The 17931-nt window shown below is 47.9% G+C and overlaps 1 protein-coding gene across 1 annotated transcript in view; it reads left to right on the top strand.

The window, feature by feature from the left end:
- Positions 1 to 17078, top strand: part of DHX35 (DEAH-box helicase 35) — an 82287-nt gene extending 65209 nt beyond the window's left edge. The window contains exons 18-21 of the mRNA XM_004697987.2: positions 3116 to 3197; positions 9758 to 9829; positions 11619 to 11730; positions 15993 to 17078. Of these exons, the coding sequence (XP_004698044.1) occupies positions 3116 to 3197; positions 9758 to 9829; positions 11619 to 11730; positions 15993 to 16037 (311 nt within the window). The 3' untranslated portion in view covers positions 16038 to 17078. The remainder of the gene's footprint in view (positions 1 to 3115; positions 3198 to 9757; positions 9830 to 11618; positions 11731 to 15992) is intronic.
- The last annotated feature ends 853 nt before the right edge of the window (positions 17079 to 17931 follow it).

Here is a 17931-nt window from a genome sequence, read left to right as displayed (position 1 = left end):
GCTCGCGGGGTGTTGGAATGCCTGAATGGAACACATCAGCAACAAGAAGAAAGGCAATAACTACTAGCAGTTACAATGCTGTTCTGATTTCTGATAGGTCTTGCTAACTCTGTCACGTTCTCTCCAGCGGCATTGCTCCACCACCATGGCCCTGTTTCCAGGGCCTTACCCTCGGCCTTTCCAGCTTTCACCGCAGCGCGCCCGCCGTGAGCTCATGTTTGATCCATGTCAGTGTGGAAGTTGGTAAAAATGACAATTTCTGCATCTTTGGGGTTAGTGGCTGGCACAAGGATTTGAATACTAGTATTAGCGGGAGTTCCTTGTAGGGGTGTAGGTATTACCCCTATACTTCCAGGATAGATCTTGAAATGTTCTTTATGATGATTTTGATGCCATTACCCTTCACTATGCCATTCCCAGCATCATACCGACAAAAGTTTACATAGGATCAAGTGATTCAGAATGGCCAGTTAGCAGTTCATAGCAGCTCACAGATGCCCAAGATAACCATCAATTGTTCATTTAATTTTTATGCCTTCCCATTTTTTAGATTTATACTTCTATATTCCATGTTCCATGTATTCATGGGGCCATGAAACATTTTTCTCACTGAGTGGTGTGGCATCCGCATATGAAGGTCCTGAAGACTTTACTCCATCCATGCCACTAAGGTTGACTCTGCTTTGAGGCGCCAGCTCTGCCCCAATCGTATTTTAATTGTCTTCCTCTTCTAGCACTTCATCAGACAATGTTGTGCAACTATTCATAAGATTTTTCACTGGCCAGTTTTTTAGAAATAGATCACCAGGTCATCCTGTTCTGTCTTAGTTTCAAGCTCTGCCAAAATGTATCCACCAGAGAGGACCCACATGGCATTTGAAGTTCAGATGGTGTGGCCTATAGCATCACAGCAACACGCAAGCCACCACTAGTTAGTAAACAAGTGGTGGATGTTCAGACCACTCAGTAACATATGTTTAAGAGTCGATGGTACTAAAAGAAGTCCAAGCTTCCCCGAACTAATTGGTCAAAAACAGAGCTCCAAGCATTGATGGAATACTGGTAGAGATGTCTCAACAAATGGATCCAGTGGTGGAAGTGCTCATGCCCCACTACCAAGAAATTTGGAAGACAGCTACCTGACCAACTGATAGGAAGAGGTGCTGTTCATGGCTATCCCACATTCCACACAGAATGTGGGAATTACGGAATCATCTCATTAATAGCTCACACAGGTAACATTTTGCTAAAGATCATTTTTAAGTGGTTGCAGCAAGATATCGACAATAAGCTGCTAGAAATTCAAGCCCGATTCAGAGGAGGTTGTGGCATAAGGGATATCATTACTGATGTCAGATGGGCCTTGACAAAGTAGAGAATACCAAGAAGAAGTTTACCTGTGTTTTAATGACTATGTAAAGGCATTTGACTGTGGATCATAACAAACATTGGGTAACATTTCAAAGACTGGTAATTTCAGAACGCTTAATTGTACCCATGCAGAGCCTCTCATAGACCAAGAAGGGGTCATTTAAATAGAAAAAGGGATAGCGTGTGGCTTAAAATCAGGAAAGCTGTGTGTCAGGGTTGTGGCCTTTCACATGTATTCAGTCTGTATATCATGCGCAATCTGAGTAACTGGGCTGCATGAAGAAGAAAGTAGCGTCAGGATTGGAGGAAGGTTCATTCATAGCCTCTGATACGCAGGGGTCACAGCCGCCTTTGCTGAACTTGAAAAGACTTGAAGTGCTCTTGATGAAGATCAAAGGCTATAAAGCCTTTAATATGGTTTGCGCCTCAACATGAAAACTCCTCTCAACGGGACGGATAAGCAACATAATGGTAAACGGAAGAAAAGATTGACGTTGTCAAGGATGTCATTATACTTGGGTCCAGATCATTGCTTGTGGAAGCAGCAGTCAGAGTCCAATGGCTTCTCTCAGTGGGCAGCTCCGCTGCAAGTGGCCTCTTTGAAGGGTTGGAGAACAAGGGTGCCACTTTGAGGACGAAGGTGCACCCGACACGAGCCACAGTATTTTCAGTGGCCTCACCTGCATGCGAATCCTGGGCAGTGAATAAGGAAGACCATAGAAGAATTGATGCTTTTGGATTATGGGGTTGGTGAAGGATATTGAACATACCATGGAGTGCAAGAATAACAAATGAATCTATTTGGACTCCACCCTTCCAGGGAGGATGCTGAGACTGCATGTCATGTACCGTATATACTCAAATATAAGCCACCATGAATAACAGCCAAGACACCTGGTTTTACCACAAAACTGCATTGAAAATGTGCTGAAAAGCTCAGCTTATACACAAGCATATATGGTACTTTTGATGTCTTATCAGGAGAGCCCAGTCCTTGGAAAAGGACCTCATCATGCTTGGTCCATGAAAAAGACCCTCCACAAGATAGAGTGATTGTGGCTGTACCAATGGGCTCAAACGTAGCAATGATTGTAAGGCTGGCACAGGGCCCTGCCTGTTGTGGCCTGTTGTACATGGGGGTCGCTTTGAGTCGGAACTACCTTGATGGCACCCAACAACAGCAGCAGCAGCAGCAGCATTTACCTGACTTCACTGAGTTAGTGTAGAGTGAAGCTCAGATCTGATGAACCGTAGGATGTCATAGTAATTACACATGACATCCTTTTGCATAGTAATTTGGAATCCTGCATGCATCTTCTAAATTCACAGAAGATGTTTACTGTAGCAATATAGACACCAATTAAAATAAGACATCGGAGATCTTGAGTAATTGCAACATGTAACTCACAGAACTAATGTGTGGCATTCCCGTCTGTGTCCGATGCAAAGAACAGCTTTCCTAAGAGACCCTCTCTGATAAAAGTAGTCACTGGTGAGTCTGTGGACTAGCGAAGTTAGCTGTAGGCTCGGGCTGGGCTTGGAGCGGAGTGCCAGACCAACCGAGCACTTTGTGCAGGAGTCTCTGCCAGCAGCAGGCATTAGGAAGCCCAGGGCAGAGCCTTTGCTCAGGAGACAGGTGGGAGGGGGTGTGAAGCCATGTGTGATGGGGTGTCACAGCACGGGCCTGAGCACACAAGGGACCAGGCAAGCAAGGGTCTCATTCACCTCTCTGTTACCTGTGTAGGTGACCCGGATCCAGTTCTGAGGTGCATCGTCTCGGGGTTCTTTGCAAATGCTGCGAGGTTTCATTCTACCGGAGCTTATAGGTAAGGCGATACTTTGGGGCTTTATTTGTTAAAGGAGAAGTCTTTTTTTGTTTTGTTTTAAATTTTTTTTTTAAACATTTTATTAGGGGCTCATACAACTGTTATCACAATCCATACACACATCAATTGTGTAAAGCACATTTGTACATTCATTGCCCTCATCATTCTCAAAACATTTGTTCTCCACTTAAGCCCCTGGCATCAGGTCCTCTTTTTTTTTAACCCCTCCCTCCCTGCTCCCCCCTCCCTCATGAATCCTTGATAATTTATAAATTATTATTTTGACATATCTTGCCCTGTCTGACGTCTCCCTTTACCCACTTTTCTGTTGTCCGTCCTCAGGGAGGAGGTCACCTGTAGATCCTTGTAATTAGTTCCCCCTCTTCAATCCACCCTCCCTCTATACTCCCAGTATCACCACTCACACCACTGGTCCTTGTAGGGCTCTTCCGCCCTGGATTCCCTGTATTTTCAGTTCCTATCTGTACCAGCGTACATCCTCTTGTCTAGCCAGACTTGCAAGATCGAATTCGAGTCATGGTAGTGGGAGCGGGGAGGAAACATATAGGAGCTAGAGGAAAGTTGTATTTTTCATCGTTGTTAACATCGTACCCTGACTGGTTCATCTCCCCGAGACCCCTCTGCAAGGGGATCAAGGAGAAGTCTTAACAGTGACACGAACCCTACCGAATACTGATATGCAGGGATTGTCGAGAAATCAAATTGCTTACTTTTAATTTATACCGTGTCTTATGTCGAAAATGGGTTGAGGTTGGCGACATAGCTTTAAGCAAAGTCTTTTAACTTTCTGGAAGTGTTCCTCAGGGCGTCAGCCCATGCACAGCTTATAGGATGACGATTCTTAATCTGGAGGCTGGTGATGTTTGAATTCTAATGTAGAACAATGGAGCTAGATGGGCCTATTGAAAAACTCTTTTCCAAGGGGCTCAAGGGGAACGCACATGTTTTGAGAATGATGATGGCAACAGGTGTGCGGGTTGCTTGACACGATGGATGGATTGTGATAAGAGTAGTATGCGCCCCTAATAAAATGATCTTTAAAAAACAAAAAAACTTTTCCAGAGATGGCGCTCCTGCCGCTGGACCGTCCATTGTGGTTTCCGAGGTCTGCGGGAGCAAGCCCACCGTGGCCCTCAGTCAGTGCGTCCATGGTTCATGTTTGAGGAGGCTGGCGTGCACGGTTTTCATCGTGTGCTGTCAGCGTGCTTCCTGCTGTAGCTGTAGTCTGTTCTCCTTTTCCGATTTCCAGGCCTAAAAACCGCTGATATTGATGCCCTCCAGATAGCTGTTAGTCTATATGAGCACAGTGCAAGTTATTTAGTTTGTCTTCTCTGCCCCTTAGCTCCTTTCAGTTCATAACTTCACTGTGGCCTGTCTGAAATGCAGAATTTCAATCCTCTGCTCTTCTAATGAAAGAACAATCAGAATTACTTTCCGCTCAACTCTTTTTTTTTTTTACTCTTCCATTACACTGATTTTCCATTAATTTTTTCCTCCCTAGAAAATACTACCGTCCTGTTAGCCTAGGGTCAGTTATAATGTCGGTAGTCTGGGACACTGGGCTCTGTCTGTGAGTCCAGGGTTGCACTGGGGTTCTGGCAGCCAGGACTTCTCTGTTAGTCTCCTGGGAGTTGGCCATTTGAGCCTGACGATAGCACTTTACTACATTTCTGTCCCAAGCGTTCTAGTCCCTCTTCTAGGCCAGTGTTCCAGCCTATCTGGATTCTGTTGCTACCAGGATTCTGTTGCTCATAGTATGAACTCTCCCTCAGCATAGGGTTGTCCATGCTTGAGGCAACTCTGTAGGTGAGATCCTTTTTGGGGAGGCCTGAGATCTTCTCCAGTGAGTACTGTTAACTTGTCATCTTGACTTCCCCTCCCCCCGTCATGAGTATTAATTAGTAATTTCTACTAGCATGTAAAAACTAATCAGGGTCCTCAACTAAAATATGAGCGATGTAGCTACCCCAGGTGGTTCGGGGTTGTCTGTAGGCCATGCAAATGCTTGGCTACCAAAAGGGTGGGGACCCACGTCCTCCCAGAGAGGCCCTGGAAGAAAGGCCTGGCGGTCTGCTTCGGAAAAGTCAGCACCCAACCGAGTGCTCTTTTGCCCTGACAGGCGGGCTGCCACCAGTCGAATCTATAGAGGGTCAGTAGTTCGAGGCTCCAGGCAGCCAGTCCTTGTGAGAGGCGTCACCGTTGGTCAGCTCACCACCAAGCCTTTGGGAGCAGCCAGGGCCGGAGGGGACTGGTGTTTCCAGAGTGTGGAGATGAGCTTTGTGTGTTCCTCGAAGCACTGCGTCAGGCACAGGACCTTGGCACCCCCAGCAGCGCCCCCTTCGTGTAGTTGGGGGAGGGGCAGTCCAGTGTTTTAGCATTCTCTTCTGAGCTGATCTTGCCTGTAAATGTGTGCTTAGTGCAGTCGTTGTTGAATCAAATCAGCTCTTAGGTAGAAGTTACCCTGTTACCTCAGAGAAATTAATAGGCAAAAACTGAACTTCTTCATCATTACTTATCCTTATGTAGTCTTTACCCTTCTTGTTTAACTTAGTGAAAAAGTTTTATACAAGCAATCCCGTGTATTATTCCCTGAGGAAATGGTTTTGCAAGAGAATGTCCCGACGCTAACATGGCAGGTTTAGACAGAGCATTGTGTTTTCCCATGTACTTTCTTAATGCCCACGCTTATTTCCTCTTCCGTTTTCAGTGTGATTTATTATTTTGGAGTGTAGGAAGTGCCCAAGAGAAGGTGGAGAGCATAGTTTTGTTGTGAAGTACAATCTGTATACCTTTTTCGGGTAATATAAAAAAACCTGTCAGGGTGGAGCAACATGGCAAAGTGTGTGGTGACTCCCGTTCATCTTCCAGCACCCAACCCACTGAAAGACGAATAAGCACAGACTGAGACCTTACAACTCCAGGTAGCAGCTGAGGTGTTAGAGAACGAAGGTGCATTCTGAAATAGGATGGGAGGAGTAGGAGGCAGCTCAGGAGCTGGGAGAGCCTCCCCACTAGCACCTGGGCATGCAGCACAGTGGATGACTCTGCGTGGCCTCTGGAATGCAGAACACAGAATGGAAGCTGCACTGAGCGAGTGGCCATCCCATTTCAGAAGCTGTGCAAAAGTGATTGTTGGAGCTTGAGGGCCACACACCTAGGAAGCGGGCAAAGGAAGACCTCAGCACTAAGACACAGTGATGTTGAATCTCACCAAAACCCCAGATAATGAGCACCAGGACCAGGAGGACCTTAAAAGGTACCAGGCTGAAAGAGATTCAACACGGTACTTAATCAAGTCTCACCAGAAGAAAAATCTCCTACAAATATCAGAAAACAGAAATGAAACCAATTAGAGTACACATATATATTTGAAAACTAGGAAAATATCTGATGTTGATGTTAAGTATATTTAAGAAAGCAAAAAGCACGCACAAAACAAAATTACTGAGATTAGGAAACAAATGGAGGAAGAAACTGAGAGACCCCCTATGGGTATTGGAAACACGAACCAGAGAGAGCTGCTGCGACAAAGATAAAGCAACGCCATCACTGCAGAGAGCAGGTGAGCAGGCAGAAGAGCAGACTAAGTGGACTAAACACGGCGCGACTGGACCAAGATGAACCAGAGAAAGTTGTCCAGAAAGTGAGCAAAGCCACATGGAAATAGGAGACTCAGTTAAGCAGTTTCACATTAGAATGATTGGAGTTCCCGGGCCACTATAACAAACAATTAAGTGGGGAGGGAGGGGAAAAATGAAGACCTAATGCCGGGGGTTTAAGTGGAGAGAAAATGTTTTGAGAAAGATGTACAAATGCGCTTTACACAATTGATGTGTGTATGGATTGTGATAAGAGTTGTATGAGCCCCTAATAAAATGATTTTTTTAAAAAGAAAACCTTTCAAGGGCTACTCAGAATTTCCCAGGCCTGGACAGTGGAAACCCCCTTTCCCCCCAAGCCTGCAGTTATCAAAAGCTACTGCATGAACCCCAATTAGAATAAATGAAAACAAAGCAAAACATAGTAAACTAGTATGTATAAACCAAAGAAAAGAGAATTCTGAAAGTAGCAAGAGAAAAACACCTGACACCCCGATGATCCTTCACAAAAATCAATGAGGATTTCTCCCCAGAAACTCTAGAAGCCAAAAGATTAATGGAGCAACATATATAAAATAATTGAATGCAAACAATTGTCCCATAGGAACTCTTTACTCAGCAGAGTTGTCATTCAAAATTGAGAGAGAAATCAAGACACTCCACAGGAGAGAGAAGCCCTGGGAATTTGTCCCCATGAGACCAGTTCCGCAAGTGTTACTCCAGGGTTCTCCAGTTGGAAAGGCAAGAACATTGAAGACACACTCAAATCTATTCTATGAGGGAAAAAGGAGAGTTCTCCCCCAAATGCAGTAATATAAGCAATCATAAGGACCCAGTATATGTTATTTTCAGGGAATAAACTCAGTAGTACAACTCCACAAATGATACAGCATCAAGATTGTAAGAAAGAGGTATAAAGACAAGCATATTGAACATATTGGATATAGAATGTATAGTGATGTAAATGAAGACAGAGCCACAGAAATGGGGGAAGACCTAATATGTTAAGGTCAAATGTTAGCTTTTGTACATATTTAAAAAGTTGTCACAGTTGTAAGTTGTGTGATATCATCTGTGTGGAAACCATTAAAAAATGATGGAGAAAAAATACACTGAAGGCGAGAGCAAGCCAAAAGGCTTAACATCCCAAAGCAACCCGATACAAAGCAAAACCAAAGATGAGAACAGAGAAGCGAAGGAGACAGGAGACCCTCACAGCGCAAATGCAGACTGGATGAGGTGACGACTCCAATTTCAGTAAGAGCCTCAAGGACAGATGACGTAGACTTCCTTTACAAAAGCGGAGCGTGGCAGACTAGATAAAAGGACATGGTGTTACTCTCTTGGTGCCTATAAGAAGCATGCTGTCGACATGTGAACATCAAGCTTTAAATAAAAAGATGGAAAAATATTATATGTAAACACTAAAAAACCAAAACCAGAATGGCAATACTGTTATCATATAAAATAGAATTTAAATCAGAATCCTACTACAAGAGAGAAAGGACATAATGAAAGGGTCAATTGGGCAGGAGGACATATGCTTACAAATGTGTACCCCCCTGATTGCTATGCAGGAGTCTTGGAGGCGTAGTAGGTCACAGTTAGGCTTGCCAACTGCAGGCTGGTGGTTGAGACTCCCCAGCTGTTCCATGGGAGAAAGGTCAGGCGTTTTGCCCCTGTAACGGTTTATTGTCTTGGAAACCTAGCGGGGCAGTTCCACTCCACCATGTAGAGCAGCAGTCCTCAACCTGTGGGTCGTGACCCCTTTGGGAGTTGAATGACCGTTTCATAGGGGTCGCCCAATTCATAATAGTAGCAAAATGACAGTTAAGAAGTAGCAGTGAAATCATTTGATGGTTGGGGGTCACCACCACATGAGGAACTGTATGAAAGGGTCGAGGCCTGAGGAAGGTTGAGAACCACTGCTGTAGAGTCTCTATGAGTGAATCAACTCGATGGCAGTGATTTGTGTGTGTGTGTAAGAGCAATGCATGAGTGTGTGTGTGTGTGTGTGTGTGTAATAGCGATGCACCAAACAAAATACATGAAGTAAATACTAATATGAAAAGAGAAATTGACAACTTCACAATGATAGGGTGCCACCCTACTTCCAATTATTGACAGAATATCTAAAAAGATCAGTAATGACATTGAGGATGTAAGTAAAGCCCTCGACCAATTTGAACTGATATAGATGGAGTCTTGCCCATTAACAGACTTAATACCATTTTCTTCAGTGCACGTGGGCCATTTTCAGGTTAGATCATATGGTGGGACACAAAACAATTCAGTAAATTAAAAAAGTGAATAATATTGAGGGTCTTAATAAGTTTGTAAGCAGTCATCTAAGATAAAACCATTGGTCCCTTAATTGTCAGAAGTGAAAGTGTTAAGAAGGCACCGGTAATTGAAATCACAGAGCAAAGCAACTGTACAAGTCTGATAGCCAACGTGAGTCATGCTCAACTACCCCAAGACCAGAAGAACTAGATGGTGCCAGGCTACCACCACTGACCAGTTTGACTATGAGTGAATGGGACATGCTGTAGCACATGTACACACAAACTCTGAAACACTCTTAAAACCTTGAACCCAACTACCCCTGGCGACCCCCTTTAACCAAAAAAACGTGGCACACAAAATAAGGGTTACTTCTGCAAGATTGGTGTCCTACTACGGGAACATCTGTGCAAGTCCAGGAGATCAGCCTCTATTCCAGAGCAAAGATGCGAGCATAGGAGGCAGGGAATCTCCACGTGAACCCCCGGAACACCATGAGAATGCCGGCACAAGTAGCCATCTGTGGAAATGTTGGAGGGGAACCTACCTGCTGTGTACATGTTGACGGTATCTTATGGCCAAAGAGAGCCTGGCGATGGCCAGTAAGGGCTTGCTTCAGTTAGGGCACTTTTTGGACATGGTTCTTTCTCTTTTCAGGACTGTCCGGGATGATCATGAATTGCACATCCACCCTGCCTCAGTTCTGTATGCAGAGAAGCCACCTCGCTGGTAAGGCCCTGCCGCTTCTTGGTGTTATAACTGCCTGAAAGGCAAAGCCTGCTGCTTGTTGGTCACCAGGTGCCCCCATGCCTGGCACAGGGCCTGGAAGCCAGGCAGGCGCCGTGCCCTCGTTGGCTTTGCTGTACCGCATCATCTGGGGAGGTTGCACTCGTCAGCGCTCTCCCGCGGTCAGCACCAAGTGCCTCTTCTCACTCTCACTCTGCTGCGCGCTTGCCCACTGGCGAGATGCTCCTCGTGTGCTAGCCCAGCCCCTGTTCTGCAGTGAAGTAGAGACAGACCCAGCTCTCAGGACTTTAGGGGAAGGACAAGTGTGCTCCACTCTGCGGTGGCATCGCATGCGTAGGACTGGTTTCTTGAAGGAGAAAACATTTTATTTAGGCTGGAAGCAGGCGTCTTCGAGGCAGGAGTGGATGCCAAGGGCATTCCGGCCTGAGGAGGTGGTGGTATTGGGGAAGGGGGCTTCTTCAGGGTGGCTGGGCCACCGCCTGGGAAGACGTCAGGACAGAAGTGGAGGGTTGGTGTCTGGACATTTTTTGTGGTAATTTAAAGGCTAAATTATGTCTGCCCAATTTAACAATGGAAAATATTGGGGCTTGTGTTTTGTGTGTGCCCTTTTCATTAAAAAAATCTTTTGTATTATGTTTTACAAAATATTGCTATACGAGGGATTGAGAATTTGAAAAACGACTTGTCCTTCACCACGGATGGCTGGAGAAGCGTGGAGCAGGGAGGGATGATGGTGGCGGCTAAATTAGAGAGGAGAAAGGGTCTTTGAAGGGTCCTCTGGCCCCAGTGGTTTTCGCAGTGTGGCCCCCCGGCCAGCATCAGCAGCACCAGGGTACTTGTTAGAAAAGCAGAGTCTCGGGCCCAGCAGTCTGTGGTGTAAATGCCCCCCAGGTGATCCTGCTGGGCAGTAGGGTGTGAGGTGTGTTCCCCCTGGCCAGGAGCTGGACTTTATCCTGTCATCAGTGCCCATGCCGTGGAAGCTCCTGGGATGGGCGTGACTTAAGGCGAGGAGGGAAGCCAAAGGCCAGTTCTGGGGCCTTTTCAAGGACTTGCTGGCTTTGGATGCGTACACCATCTGAAAGAGAAAAAGGCTTTGTTTTTCCTGCTGCATTCGTGGATGTAGTGCCAGTCCTGAAACAGATCCACACTGTTGGGGGCAGGGGTGGGCTGCGACAGCACCCACCGCTTTGTGACAGAGGCTGTCAGGGGGCACGGTGCCTGTGGTTGAGAGGGCAGCCCTAACTGGACTCTTCGAGTATCTCCCACATCAGTTCTTCTGTGATCCTCAGATCTGGGCATTTGAGAGAATTTTCTTGGTTCTTGGCTCATCTTACCCTCAGACAAACTCTTTATTTTATTTTACTTATTTGAAAGGGGGGAAAAAAAGGAATCATTTATGTATAATCAAAGATACAAAGTAACAAATATGAACACCCATAAAACTCTTAAGATAAGAATTTTCTCATCAGTTTACAAAGCCTTACATGTCTTTGTAGTTAGTTCCAACTCCTTTTAGAGTCAGGTCTGCTGATCGTAGAGGTGGCCTAGAACTCATGCACGCTCATGAGTCTGACCTATAAGGTGGACACATTACCTACCCGCAGAGTCATGGGCTGACGTTAGCAACATTTATAGTGTTTAGAATAGAGAATTGTTAAAGGGTAAGGGAAAAGAAAAACTACTTCCCATAAACAAACTAATGGTTATGGCTCTGGTTTATCATCATAAAATCTAAGAATAAAAACAAGTTCTTGTTTTTTTATTGTCTTAGGGTGATCTACAATGAAGTCATACAAACCGCCAAGTACTACATGAGAGACGTGACTGCTATTGAGTCAGCGTGGCTGTTGGAGCTGGCTCCACACTTCTATCAGCAAGGAACGGTAGGAATGGGCAGAGGCTGTCCCCAGACTGCCTGCGCTCTGCCTCTCTGTATTGTGTTCATACGCATTCACTCTTACTTGGTTGTTCCTATGGTAGGGTATTGAGGGAAAGGCCATTTCCCAGTCTTCCAGCACGCTCTGGGAAAAGCACTGTATCATTTCCTTGTAGTGAAGTCCCCTTCCACGGAAGTCCTTGTAACTCCACAAGACACAAAGGAAATGGTCTCTCAATTCTACACCTTACAAATCTGGCTAGAGCAGAGGATGTACACTGGTACAGATAGGAACTGGAAAAACAGGGAATCTAGGACAGATAAAACACTCAGGACCAATAATGAGAGTAGCAGTACCAGGAGGGGAAGGGGAAGGTGGGGTAGAAAGGGGGAACCTATCACATATAACCCCCTCCCTGGGGGATAGACAGCAGAAAAGTGGGTGAAGGGAGACATCGGACAGTGTAAGACATGAAAAAATACTAATAATTTACAAATTATCAAGGGTTTGTGAGGGAGAGTGGGAGAGGGAGGGGGGAAATTAGCTGTTACCAAGGGCTCAAGTAGAAAGAAAATGTTTTGAGAAGGATGATGGCAACAAATGTACAAATGTGTTTGACACAATGGATTGTGATAAGAGTTGCATGAGCCCCCAGTAAAATGATTTAAAAAAAAAACACCCCCAAAACCTGGCGCACTGAGATGTCTGTGTGAGCAGGTGCATTGTCATGACAAAACCAGTTCCCCATGTGCCACAGATCAGGCCTTTTTTGTTGCACACTGTTACACTCTTCAGAACGTCTAAATAGAAAGCTAGATTAACAGTGTGACCTGGAGGAACAAACTCCAAATGCACTCCAAATCAGCATTTTCGTCCATTCGGGAATGTCCAGAACGAGGTTAGTTTGTCATCAATTGACATTTCACCTTTTGTGAAACAAGAAAACCATGCTTACACTTGAGTTTTCCCCACAGCGCTGTCCCTGTAAGCTGTGTTCACCATCACAACCGTTTCTGTGGCATTTGTCCCAAGCAGGAAACACAATTTCACAGCACACGCTGTTCTCTTAAGTCGGCCATCACACACAAAAAAATGAGGTTCGAGTGAAACTGCTTTCACGAAAAAATGCACTGTGACCAGAGAAAACCTTCCCAGGCAACGCCTCTGGGTGCACTAACTTCACAGCGAGTTGCTTGATCCTCACCTAGTGCAAAAAAAAAAGCATACAATGAAAGCTCCACCCAGCCAAACTTTGTTTTTTGGAGGCTACCCCCTCGTATAATGAAATGTGCAAAACCAAAAAGGATGAAAATGCTCTTACGCTGAAAGCAAAAATCCAAGCCTTGTGATGCATGATTGAAGGATTCTATGGGCAAAATACTAAGTGATAGAGAGCAGCCAAAAAAGATGGAATACACGAAGTCACGTGACACTCGACTGTTCAAGAGGTGGCATACGATCAAGAGCCAATCCAAACCGCATCCATGACAATTATAAAAAACAAGGTGCTAGGAATTGACAGACTATCAAATAAAAGCTCTCGGCAAACGCTCCCTCGTCTATGCTAAGACATTTGGAAGACAGTTACCTGGCCAACTGCCTAGAAGAAATCTGTGTTTGTGCCCATTCCAAAGGAAGGTGGTCCAACAGAATGTGTGAATTACTGAATGCAAGTGAAATTTTGTTGGACATAATTAAAAAGCGAATGTAGCAGGACAGCAACAAGAACTCCACGCCAGATTCCGAAGAGGACGTGGAACCAGGGATATCCTTCCTGGTGTCAGATAGATCTTTGCTGAAGGCAGAGAATGCCAGAGCGATGTTCACTTGTGCTTCTTTGGACTGAAAAGGCATTCAGCTTTGCGGGTCAAAACAAACTCTGGATAACGTGAAGAAGCCGGGAGTTCCAATCAGGTGGAATGTGTACATGGATCTGTACAAGAGGCAGAAAAAGAGGATCCTGCAGAATTTAAAATCAGGAAAGCTGTGTGTCAGGATTTTGTCCTTTTCACACTGCTTAGTCTGTATGCTGAGCAAATAATCCCAGTTGCTGGCCTATATGAAGAAGTAGGCGGACCACAGTGTCAGGACCAAAGGAAGGCTCATTGCCAATAGGCAATATGCAGATGGCACAACTTTGCTTGCTGAAAGCCAAGAAGACTCGAAGTGCTTGCTGATGACAACCAAAGACTGTAGCCTTCAGTAGGGATTACACCTTCAGTATGGATTACACCTTCAGTAGGGATTACACCTTCAGTAGGGATTACACCTCAATGTAAAGGAAACAAAAATCGTCAGCACTGAACCAACAGCCGACATCCTCATAAATGGAGAAGATTGAAGTCCATTTTATGTAGCTCCACAATCAGTGCCTTTGGTAGCAGAAATCAAATGAAGTCTTACCTCGGGCAGATGTGCTGCACAAGATCTGTTTCAGTTATTGAAGAACCAGGAAGTGACTCGCAGACTAAGGTGTGCCTGGCCTGAGCCATAATCTTTCCAGGCGCCTCCTTTGCGTGTGAAAGCTGAACAGTCAGTTCGAGGGAGAGGAATGGTTACATTTGGACCCGGGTGTTAGCGAAGAATATTTTGGGCTGCCAGAAGCTGCAGATGCCTGAGAGAAATGAAGGCAGCGGAGCTTGGGCGAAGAAGGGTGCAGTGGTAAAGTGCTCGTTAGAGGGCTCAGGTGCCATTAGAGAGGGCAACCAATCTGAAGATGTCCTGGATTTCCTTAGTGAGCCTTAGGGAACAGAACGAACCGAGAAGCTGAGTCATTGTCCCATCTCACCTCACAGTAGATTGATTTCTCCAAGCATCCACCAGCTTGCCGGCTGCCCAGACATGGTAGGTGTGCCTTGCCGCCTTTCAGATGGCCGCCCCTCTGCCATTGACACCCCAAGTGTGCCACCTTCACCCTGTAGAGAGGCCTGAAAGGGCCCACTCAGCCCTGTGTATCCACAACACCCTCCCCAGAAACAAGTGCCAAACAGTCCCAGCCCTGGGCTGAAGCTGTGGGTGTCTCGAAGTGTGGGATGCGAAAGCTCAGGGAAATTCAGCAGGGCCTGTGCTGGGAGGGCAAGAACAGCCAATCTCCCGGTCTCCACTTCTCCTTGCTTTTAGGGGCCATCTTTGGGTTTTAGGGCTACCCCCCAGCTGGGGCCTTTGCGAGTGATCTCTGAGGATCTCTTTTCAGGCTTAAGTGAATAGGGTCTGGGTTCCTGCAGCTCAGTAGATTCCATCGCCTACAGGTTAGGGCAGGTAGTGCACTGCATTCTCCCACTCCCACTCTTCGGGACCTGCCCCCTGTCTCAGCTGAGGGGACCACTACCTGGAAGCCATACGGGGTGTGCAGTCATGAGGTTCAACCCCTGCTGGGGACCACGGACCTGCTCCATCGGCAGCTGGGGGTTGAGGCAGCATGCCTGTGCCTCTGATGGGCTCACTGATCCACGGCATCCACCGCCCCCACAGAGGGACTGTCAGGGATCCCACAGTTGGGGACACACCCAGTCCACTCACACGTGCACTGTAGGGGGCTAGCACTTGGAGCTCGATCGTAGAAGCTAAGGAGTGGTTTCTCCTGCAGCCCCCGCCACCTGATGGTCATGATGCCGTTGCCATGACTCATCAGTTTTTTCCTGGCAGCGCCTGCGGTGATTCCCCGCTACCACCTTCCCAGTGTACCTGCAGTGCAGGCGTCTGGCTGCAGAGCCGGACTGTAGCTGGGGCAGAGAGGACTCAACAATGGCCCATGTCCCTGAAAGTCGATTTCCACTGAGGGCTTCCTGCAGGGCCTGTGGTGCCCCCTGGGAATGGCCTAAGCCCCTCCCTATCTGCTTCCTGCCATCTGCTAGCCACTTGTGTGGATTTCTTCCCATGGTGTAGAACTTCGATGTGAATTACCCACCACCTGCCATCTGTTGCCCTGTGGTGGCTTCTCTGTTGCGATGGTGCTGGAAGCCATGCCACCGGTATTGCCCATAGCGGCAGCATCCATGGTCTTCAAGACCAGTAAGAAAGTCCTGGTAACGGGCATGCAAACATTCGGCAATGGAACCCTTCTGGACCCCAGCAGAGCTCACGGGTGTTAGATGAGTCTTCTGAAGTTCCAAGGCACTCGCGTGCCACGACGACGGTGGCCTCCAGCACAGCTAGATGGTGAGCGGGTCCAGGAGCAGGCAGTGTTCACGTGGTCACCAGGAGCTGACGCTGACTTGTCGGTTGGTTGGTATAACAGCTCCTCCTCCTTGTTTTCTCTTCTCTTGCAGCACCTGTCTCTGAAAGCCAAAAGGGCCAAGGTCCAGGACTTGTGAGCGGAGCTAGGCAGCAGTGGACAGAGACTGCTGGGCGTCCCTCGGATGAGAACTGGCTTAGTTCACGAGGACCTTCCCAGTGCCGAAGTGGACTGCAGCCCGTCCTTAGCCCCTCCTTCCCACTCCCTTCAGCATCGCCCCTGGCTGGGACCCCGGATGCGTTTCTGCATGGGTAGGCCACGGCAGCTTCCCCGGCACCGCACAGGCCTTCGGGAGGCACTATGAGCGCTCACTACGCAGCATGCACTTAGAGCTGGCACACCTAGCCTGACGGGGAACTAGGAGAGATGTCCCCACCGACGGTGGAAGTGGTGTGTGCAGTGTACAGAGCACCCGCTGGGCAGGCTGGCCCTGCTGGGGTCACATCTGTTCCCACACTGTGCTCGCTGTGCCTGGGCAGAACCAGCTGGGACCGACATCATGAGACCTTGGAACCACTGGCTGTTCCTGCCCAAATCACCAAGGAGCGTGTCTGGCAGGCACAGGGTCTCCCAAACCATGCCCCGTCCTCTGCGGCCAGGACACTTGCCAAGGGCTTGGCGATGGGCAGAAAGGACTTGGCACTGCCCCATGTTAGCTAGGCGCAGTCCCTTTTCCTTGGGACTTAGCGTCCCTTCCTGCCGCCCTGGCAATGGGCGGAGTCTTCCCGAGGGAGGACCCGGGGCTCAGACTGAGGGGTCGGGCGGCACCCAGGGGTCCGACACCTCTAGCTCAGGAACATGACTACTGCGGTTGGTCTTGATTGCCTTTCTGTAAGAACACGGTGTGGCGTGGCAGTCCCAGCAGGCACTGGTGTCGCCGTTGCCCCCGAGCTGCTCTGCTGTGAAGATGTTTGCTTTCAACACAGTGGCTGTTACGGCCTCTCACCCCACCCCCACCCCTACAGTGTCAGCGACATGTAGCTTGAGAATTTTATTTTTCTACTGATATAAGTTTGGATAGGCCACTTTGGGAACCAAACCCAAATGTCATTTTTATTTCTATTTTATAAACAGGTAATAACAAACTTTATACGTGAAGTAAATGTGCCCCCTCCCATCTCTGGCTTGAGTGGTCTGTTTTCTCAGGGAGAGTGGGTAGCTAAGGAGCCTGTTGCTGTGGTGGTCAGACAGCAGCTGCTGTGGTCATGGGGCCCAGGAAGCCCTAAAAATCATAGCGGGTGGCTGCCCTACAGATGGGTCTCAAAACCCAGGGTGGCGTGTGAAAGGAGGGCCCACCGAGGAGCCAGTTCCGGCTCCTTGCTACTGGAAATGACAAGGTGTACACCCCTCGGGTTTTGAGACAGACCCAGCGGTTCCCAGGGGGCTCTACTGCAGGGAGCCTGTATTCCTCATCCTCTCAGGGGTACACCCAGAGTCCATGCATTTCCCTCCCCATGACTCTTAGGGGTGTGGGTTCTGTGTGTGTGGTTGCAAGTAGACCCACATTGATCTGCCTGGGGGATCTCGCACCACGTGGGCTCCCTGCCACCCCCTGCAGGCCCAGGCAGGGCTCCAAGGCTTCCTTTCCCAAGCAGGCCCACAGGCCGTCATCCTCACGGGTGCCACTTTCCAGATCTTGTGAAGTTTTGTACTCTGCTGCTTCTGTGGCTGCCTTCTGAGAGGCTCAGAGACAGGGCTACCCACGCCTGTGGGTTACAGACCCGTAGGGTTTCCCCTGCAGCTGGCTTCCCTGTGGGGCCTCCTGGCTTCGCCACCTGGACCTTCCGTGCTCTGTGGGTCACCAGGTCCGGTCAGCAAGGTTCATGCCGGGGCCTCTGCACACCCAGGAGTGGTGTGGAGACGGGTGACCCTCCAGTGGAAGGAGGGACACTGCCAAAGCCAGAGCAGTGCTTGAAAGGGGCATTCCCCCCCACCCCCCCCCGGCCCCCCAAAAAGAAGGGCATCCCCACGAG

This window comes from Echinops telfairi, unplaced genomic scaffold (assembly GCF_000313985.2).
Source record: "Echinops telfairi isolate 266 unplaced genomic scaffold, ASM31398v2 ScPeMD7_5592;HRSCAF=6446, whole genome shotgun sequence".
In the NCBI taxonomy this organism is placed as follows: domain Eukaryota; kingdom Metazoa; phylum Chordata; class Mammalia; order Afrosoricida; family Tenrecidae; genus Echinops; species Echinops telfairi.
Note: the sequence above shows the minus strand (reverse complement) of the source record. Positions and strands in the feature narration are given on the sequence as shown.